Consider the following 8,745-nt stretch of genomic DNA (forward strand, 5'->3'; position numbering starts at 1 on the left):
TGTGTGTATGTGTGTACCAGATCCTCTGAACTTGGCTTGGAGAGGATCAGCTCGGCAGAGCTGTGATATTATCCACCATATTCACTTCTTTTCTAATCTGCCAAGTGGCTTTGCCACTTGGCATAACTTGTTCTTCTTCTTTGTGTGTGATTTTGTGCAGGGATCAACAATGGATCAAAATGGACATGGAGGTCTTCAAATCCAAGATCAAGTGAAGATGATCTTGTAGTATTTAGACTAGGATACATCCTTGTACTTTTCTTTTTATTTTCTTTTATTTTTCAATTTCACCAATTCTTGTAATGTGTTGTAATATTCATTTATTTCCATTATGAATATTGTAAAGACAATGTATCTTGTGTGATGATTAATAAAGCTCAAAGTTTTCTCTAATGAGCTTTACTTTATTATAATTGTTCATATTGTTTATTATTGATTATTTACTTTATGTATTCTCTCATAATTGAATTATTGAGGTTTATTATTTAATGTTTAAATTTTGAAATTCAAATTCCACATTGGTTTAAATTCAACCATGTCATTTGTCAAGAATTCAATCATGCAACTCTCCCCTCTCTTCTTAAAAACCCTAAACTATGAAGTGAGATGCAAGTTTGTCGCACTCTCGAAACCCTAACCCTGTAAGGTGTCGAGAGAGAAACTTGTCCCCCTTCGATGCAGTTTTTGTTTAAAAGCGCGAAATTTCCCCAGAATTTACTATGCAATGCACATCCCTTTCTAAAATCTACCCCTCGATTGTCTCTAAACCTGGGACATTACAAGCTCGCACTTCGTCGGCGCGGTCACATGGCGTTGTAGTAGTGCCGTCAATCCCGCAGGTCTCCATGTTCCTAACCATTTTCATCTTTCTCCTCCCCCGTTTATTCTCCCAGTAGTTAACTTGATTGCTTTATTGCCTGCCTGCTTGAAGAACGTGTTCACTGAATGATGATGATGCATGTATCTGAATTCTGAAACACTTCAATATATATTGTCATTTGAGTTGAGCTCTGATGAAGTCCAATTCTGTGTGCACAAGAGTGCTGATTTGAACTTTCTGATGTATTTCTGTATTCCGTCAATATAGTGATATCTATTAGACACACATCTACTGAGCATATTTTATAACATCTTTCTTTGATATGCTACTCTTATAAATCCATATTTATAAACTCACAAGTATATGCTTATAGTTGAGAAGATCTACTTGTTCATTACATATTTCCGTTCTTAGCCTTTTTTTCTTGACAAACATAGTACATAGTCTACTATTTTGTATGTAGAAATTAATGCAATTAATCAGTTTCTCGTTAAGTGTCTTACTTGCTGCAAATTTTAAGTTACTAATCCAGGGTTGAAGATCTGCATCTTGAAGAACAAGTGCAAGTGCAAGCCAGAGTATGGTTGTATCACCCTCAGCTAGAACTGAAGGAGAGGGCCTGCATGGTGAAGAAGAGCCACTGAACTCACGCACCGGCAAGTTGAAAATGAAGTAATTTCCCCTCAAAGAAAGAAAAAAAATGGAGTTATTAACATGGAGGATGAGGAGGATGCTAGAGTAGATGAGCCTTCAGGGAAGAGACAGAAGAAGCCACATCAGAATGTTGGCACATCTATTTTGTTATGTGATGGAGAAGGGTCATCTGTTGTCTCAGCTCCGTTTTTTGAAGCTGGTGTTTTCATGAGAACCAAAATGAATGATACCAAACTGCATCTGTCACAGCAACATTACAACAAGATTATCGCATCCTTAATGCACCAACACAGTAATGAAGATGCATTCTGCACATATTATATTGTTGAAAGCCTGAAACTAATCTACTGTTGTACATCACGTTTCCCACCCAGACCAACATCACTAATGTTTTTATGTGCATGTTTTCTGCCTGCCTGTCAGTGACCTCTGTATACTGATGGTGGTATACCCTTACTCTCAAATTGTAAATTTGCACTTACAATGATTAAATGAGATGTCCTGTCCCAGAACACAAATGTCTGTCCCAGAACACAAATGTCTGGCAAACCTGACAGCAACCTCGGCTGTCATACATATGATCTTAACCAGATGTTAGAGCCTTACAGGGAGAAACACTTCAGCACATAAGTAATCTAAGTCAGAGATCACTTGACATACTCGAGGACGGCATAGAAAGGGTCCAGTAGAGTTTAGCTGAACCCGTTAGTGATAGCCTGATCATCTCCAAAGAGCTGATATTTTGCAGAGATCTGAGGCAACAATTAACATCCGTGTTTGTACTTCTTACAGACTACTCATCAAAATTCAGAAACGCACACTAAAAGCAGCTGCAACAGTTAAGAATAGAAACCTCTAGTGAACAAAGCAATCCAGTAAGCATTTCATAACCACACATTAAAGATCACTCCTAGATCATCAACACGCCACAGTTGGCCAACCATCACTCCTACATCATCACTCAGCGCGTCGCTGGATGCTGTGCTCCTGCTAGGCCAGTGCGTTATTGGCATGTGATCTTGCTTGCCTAGCACGTCGCCGGCCCCTGTGATCCTCCTAAGATTATAAGAACAACCGAAATAGAACTAAGATCATTAGGATGCCAAATCCAGACTCAAATCATAAAAATAAACGGGTACATTATGTTTGTCATGAATATGGTTTATCACAAGAACTCGTGTACATTCATAAAGAGAAACTGTTTAGGAGTGCATTCAACCAAGAAATGCCACCATCATCTCATCTTGCAATGAACAGAGCGATAGCTCAAGCCTAGATTCCTAATAATCTGCATAGATCCTCGTGTCAAAATCCGTCCATTCCTTGTGCTGCTACGGCATAAACCTGTTTTACATGATGATGGCTGACGCAGGACAAGCCCCGGTAGTAGAAACATCCTCGTGTTCGGTGCTCAGTCCTCAGTTTCTCACCATGTGCACAAGACAATGCATGAGTCATCAAGAGCTTGCAAAAAAAAAGCACATAGGTTGCATAAGAAGCAGGAGCATTACCCATGAAGTGAACAAATTGGTTAACTGAATGGTAAACATATGTGGATCGCAACTAAAATCTGAAATTGCTAAAGATCTGCATATACATCTGCAAACCACCATAGCCCAGCGTTACTAGCAGTCTAGCAGCTAAATCAGACTCCTCTTTTCTTTAAACTACATATGAGATACTCGTCGTATGGTTGCACCTATACTCAGATAAAAACAATCAAACATGCAACGACCTATCTAGCAGCAAAGCGAAGCCAACGACACATACCTGGAAGCCTCGAATTTCTTGAAGCAATTGACTGACCTTGACGATTGGCTTCCGATCCCGTGGGCGAGGAAGGCGGCAGCCGACTCCGATTCCGCTGTGGTGGCTGGCGGTCCGATCCAGCTGGTGCAGAGAGTGATGACGCAGCAGACTTGGTCGCGGAGGAGAAGTCCTCGGTTAGGCATCGGTCGTGATCTCGCACATGAGGAGGGGGCCTCCTAGCTGGCTGTGCTAGGGGATCGAAGGACTGTGGTTCCTGGGAAGCGTGGGGTGGTATTAATGAGGTGCGCGTTCGAAGGGAAGCACCACTCCACGGAGGTGCTCGTCGGAAGAGGTGGCGACGGTGCTACGAGGAGGCTAGTGGCGGCGGCGATGCTAATTTGGGCATTAATGTTTGACCTATTGACCGCTAGGATTAAAAAAAATCGACCGCTCGGTTTGGCTTATCGAAGTAAAATAAAAATTAGAAGCTGTTTTAATCAACGGTCACGAAAAATTAGATTAGACGGAACCTAAATCAGATTAGACGGAACTATCGTAATACAACTGGTCGAGCTACCTTACTGGATGTTCTTTTCGGCCTTGGACAAGCTGACTGAATCATTGACTGAGCATAATATAATCGTCTGCAAATCGAAGGAGGAAAGGATGATGAAATCTTACGACTTGATTACCAGAAACGTGCTCTGTGCTAGACTAAACATTATCTAATCTTCTTCTATGTCTTATTTATGTCAAGATACTCGCTGAGCATATATTGGATCTGAATGAGAACCAACCTGAGGTTGGGTGGTTAGGAGGATGGTTGTATCCCCAGCCCACCAGAGTTCAAACCCCAGGTTTGACATCTGTGTGTCTCATAAAAGGCGGAATATTCATTCAGTGGGAGGCGACGTTCCCGTCGACAGCGAGGCGCCTGTGGTGACTTCGTCAATTTCAAGATCCAATCCGCCGGCTCAGTCTTCCGGAGGTGCTCATAGGGGTAGGGTGTGCGTGTGTGCGTTCATAGGGGTGAGTGTATGCGCGTGTATGTGAGCGCTTGCGTTTGTACTGTATTTCTCAAAAAAAAATATATTGGATCTGAATAAATATGTACTGTCACAAAACCCTTATAAACATTGATAACTTCCCACGGACGCGGCATGCGCTACGCCAAATCTTCCTAGTGCAGTTAATTACTGCAATGAAGGGACATCTCATGGAGAAGATGAGAAGGTGAAATAAAATTGGGATGGCAGGTACAACTTTTTTTTGAACACAAGATAGGTTCCAAGGGAACCGAGCTGTCATTAACATTCTAGCAAAATTACAACCCAGCTCATACAAAGACTCGTACTCTCAGAAGCATAGTCTATATGGCTAACTAGACGCACATAAAGAAAACTATCTGATGAACAACCAAACTGTGTAAGTGGATGAATACAACTAGAGACTGCCAGGAGGTCCGGCAAAAACTCGTACTTCAGGGATCTCTTTCCATCTCACCAACCGTATAGCCAGCGGCTCAACCGGCAATCAAATTGGCAGATGCATATGAGGTTGAGAATTGAGTTGTAGATCCAAGTGCCGCAACACCAAGCTCAATACAAGGGGATCTTCTCTGCTGAATCTGAGGGCCAACATGACATCAGAGATGAGAAGATAGCATAGACAGCTTGAACACCTTGCAATAGCTGTAGTATGTAACGGCCAGGTGGAACCATTGAAGGCTTTGAAGTCACCCACCCGAAGAGCATGAGGACGATATTGATCATAGATTGGAAGTAGCACCAAAGTCAACATAAAATACTCCATCTCTCTTAGTTTATTAGGCGCACGCGTACCCCTAGGTCGTAAATTTGATCAAGTTAGCATTAGTTATATGTTATAAAAATTATATTATTAGAAAGTTTAGATATTCTATTTTCTAATAATATAATTTTTGCATTATATGATTTAAATTATATAGGTCAAATTGGCAATCTAGGAATACGAAGAAGACTGGTAAACTGAAACGGAGGGAGTAGAAAAGGATCGGCAATCCAACATCTCTGCCTGCCAACATCCGAATGTAGCTTCTTGCATTATCGCTGACTCACATAGCTTACATTAACAGTCTGAGCAGAAAAACGAGAGCAGTGCAGCACAAGTACTACATCCATCCCTCGTGTGCAGGGTTAAACTCTCCTGCAACATGACGCTCAAATCCAAGATTGTGCCAATCAGCAGCATGTACTTGGGCTGTCCTTCCATGGAAGAGGATTGAAGAACTGGCCAGCATAGAGGGGAACAGCAGGGTTGACGGGCACAACTTTGTTTTTTTCAGTTGCAAATATGCTTAGGTGGCTAGCCTTTACCGAGCGATTGACCAACCTCTTGCCAGAGCGTATGTTACAGGACAACACACAACGAAATGTAAGAAGCAAATGACAAGTTCTGATCAAACTGCAAATTCCTGACAGAAGCTACACCTATAATGTAGCAACATTACTGACAAACATTACTTCCACAAACAAGACATATAATATCTAATATGCTCATTATCTAAGCAGCCTAACCCCACATCTGAGCGAATTACATTGTTAAACAAGTAGAACGGTTAGCCGTACAGTACCATGGCATGACCACACACATAAATAAATGTAGTTCAACTACTTAGTTGGACAAACAGCGGGCAAGGCATGCTCAAGATTGGACGCCTCCAAACATCAATCCCGCTTGGCAGAAACCAAAGACCAAGAAACAGTCACTTCCAACTTGCAGAAAACAAGATCACACATGCGAGTACTTGCACCCAACGTTTCCATCCCAAAGTCAACCGTGGCTTTTGCAGAAAAGCTATTACGAGAGGCCTCAACAGAAAAGATCAGTTTGCCTGCTGGGAAACCTACGGAAACAAGCCGCCTCGAGAGCTCAACCACACCATCAGACTTGGTAGGCAGTTTCCCATCTTGAAAATCAAGCAACAGTACCACTTCCTCTTCTTTTGCATTGTCGGTCTTGCAAACAATCAACCCTGGGCATTGATCGGGCCATGACCCATCAACAATTCGGAAACCCACAGTGGCCCCAATTGACTTAGGCAGCACTGCCAAAGCACACTCAAGCTTGCAGCGCTGGCCTGGGATGCGTGTAGGGATGCCATCTTTCAACGGACAACTTTGCTGGAATTCAAAACATTTGAAAGCCAATACTTCATCTTCTGACTCTTTGTCACCCTTTACTTTTAACTGAACTTCAACCAGAACTTTGTCAATTAACAGAACCGCTCGAGATGGGCCTGTTATGCGCAGGAATGGATCCTGCAATGCAAGCATCACAATAATAAATAATTAATTAACTTCAGGAGTATACAAAACTGAAGCAGGACACAGGAATAGACACATGAAGAATAAGAATGTAGGTCTAATAGTAGTAGCTGGCAGCAAGAAAATAAAGATAACACAAATTGATAGACAAAGAGTTAGACTGTAGGTAGTCGCAACTGACTCACCTTTTTAGTGAGGGTTTGGCAGCTATCCCTGGTGCATCTGAAGAGATAGTTGCGTTTATGATCTACCGAGTCCCTGGCAGCAACAAAGCCATGGACCTGCAGTGGCCAGCTGAGGCTATAGCTTAGGTCGGTGACTTTGATGGAAAAGAACTGCAAGGAACACTCCGGGAGAGCATCTGGTGGGATGGTTCCTGTTGCACAGTACACATGACCAAGAGAAGCTGCATGGAAGAAGCTAATGTGAGAACATTGAAAGAAAAGGTGAATTAAATTAAGTGATAGAACTTGTTACCATGAAACATAGTCTCATCCAGTGCAATAAGATAGGATATCAGTGCGGATTCAGGGTCATTAATCTAATGCTACGTTATCCTGTTCCTAGTGAAATATGCAAGGAAACAGACGTTTCCCTACTCCCTGATATACTGTTATGGAGTAGATTTGTTGTCATTCTTATGAAATAGTCCCAAATGAAACATGCAATGCTACAACAATACTGACATCCATGGTAACGGCATCCATCGATGGGTTGGGAGGTATCCTATTCCTAATTTGTGGTTGGGTTTAAAAATAAATCTAGTTCTCGCCCAATTGATAAAGCATACATAGAACAAAAAAGAGGGCTTTTCTTATGTTCCTGCAAAAAAATAGTAACAGCACCCATTGATGGGTTGGGAGGTATCCTATTCCTAATTTGTGGTTGGGTTTAAAAATAAATCTAGTTCTAGTCCAATTGATAAAGCATACATAGAACAAAAAAGAGGGCTTTTCTTTTGTTCCTGCAAAAACATAGTAACGGCATCCATCGATGGGTTCCTAATTTGTGGTTGGTTTTAAAAATAAATCTAGTTCTCGCCCAATTGACAAAGCATACATAGAACAAAAAGAGGGTTCTTTTCTTATGTTCCTGCATAAACATGGTAAGGATGTATCCTACTCCTAATTTGTGGTTGGGTTTAAAAATAAATCTAGTTCTCTCCCAATTAATAAAGCATACATAGAACAAAAAAGAGGGCTTTTCTTATGTTCCTGCATAAACACAAATGGCATAGGCAAGCCGACCAGAAGGGTGTTTTTCGCAGATTCATTCATGAGGAGATGCAATCAAGTGAAGAATTTCTTACTTTCTGCGTCAAAGGAACCGAAGCTGCGGCCATAGCACCTCTCCCATTGTTTACGGTAGTCCTCAATCTCCTGCTCCTCTCTAGGAAGCTTCTCCTCGTTCCTCCTCTGGATCCCATTCTTGCTAAGATATTCCGCCTCCATCAGATTGATCCTGTCCTGCAACTCGTCGAGATGCCTCAGTCTATCTAGCGGCGTCTCTATGATGCTCTTCACCGACCTCGTCTTTGTAGGAGCCGCCGCCTCCTCTACCTTCCCCCGCTGGATCTCAGGTGGGCGTGGATCGCGACGAAATTGCTCCTCCATCTTCTGGATCAGAGGTTGGTGCACATCTCGACGAGATTGCTCCTCCGTCTTCTGGATCATGGTGTGCTTCAGGCTATCTGGCTGCGGCTTTCTGGTGCTCTTATTCCTCGACCTGGTCTTTGTACTTGATTCGCCGCCGATGGAGATCTCCATCCCCGCCAACCCTTTCTCCATCAGCTCCATCTCCTGCGCGCCGCTCGATGAATCGGGGTTCAGATGTGGTGAATTTCCTGGTTAGGGTTTCCTCCTCTAAATCGATGTGCTTCCTATCTTACCCTTTTTTATCTTCAGGGCAAGCATGTCATGACCGTGGCCACAGAGACGCCAGTAGGCCAAGTCATGACATGGGCTGGCTCGGCACTGGGCTTCGGTTCGCTGGAGCGGTTGGCGAGCTTTAGAGCATCCCAGCCGTTGGAGGCCCTTCCTCAAAAAAAAAAAAAAAAAAAAAAAAAAGCCGTTGGAGGCCCTCGGGGCGAATTCCGGATGAAAATAGCTCCGGATTGGATCAATTTTTGGTATGGGGGCAGTATATTTCCAGTCGTGTGCTCCCCAAGCGGCGTTTCTTGGGGAAAAAGAGGATAGTCCGGGGAGTCCGGACGAAAGA

The 8,745-nt window shown here is 42.8% G+C and overlaps 1 protein-coding gene across 1 annotated transcript; it reads right to left on the bottom strand.

Moving 5' to 3' along the window:
* Positions 1-5,654: 5,654 nt before the first annotated feature.
* On the bottom strand, positions 5,655-8,468 carry LOC127298492 (uncharacterized). Its single transcript, XM_051328341.2, has 3 exons — positions 7,838-8,468; positions 6,714-6,934; positions 5,655-6,522 (listed from the first exon to the last, which is right to left on the bottom strand). The coding sequence occupies exons 1-3, from the start codon at positions 8,322-8,324 to the stop codon at positions 5,929-5,931; spliced, it is 1,302 nt and encodes a 433-aa protein (XP_051184301.1). The 5' UTR covers positions 8,325-8,468; the 3' UTR covers positions 5,655-5,928.
* Positions 8,469-8,745: the final 277 nt, after the last annotated feature.

This window comes from Lolium perenne, chromosome 5, assembly GCF_019359855.2.
Source record: "Lolium perenne isolate Kyuss_39 chromosome 5, Kyuss_2.0, whole genome shotgun sequence".
Taxonomy (NCBI): Eukaryota; Viridiplantae; Streptophyta; class Magnoliopsida; order Poales; family Poaceae; genus Lolium; species Lolium perenne.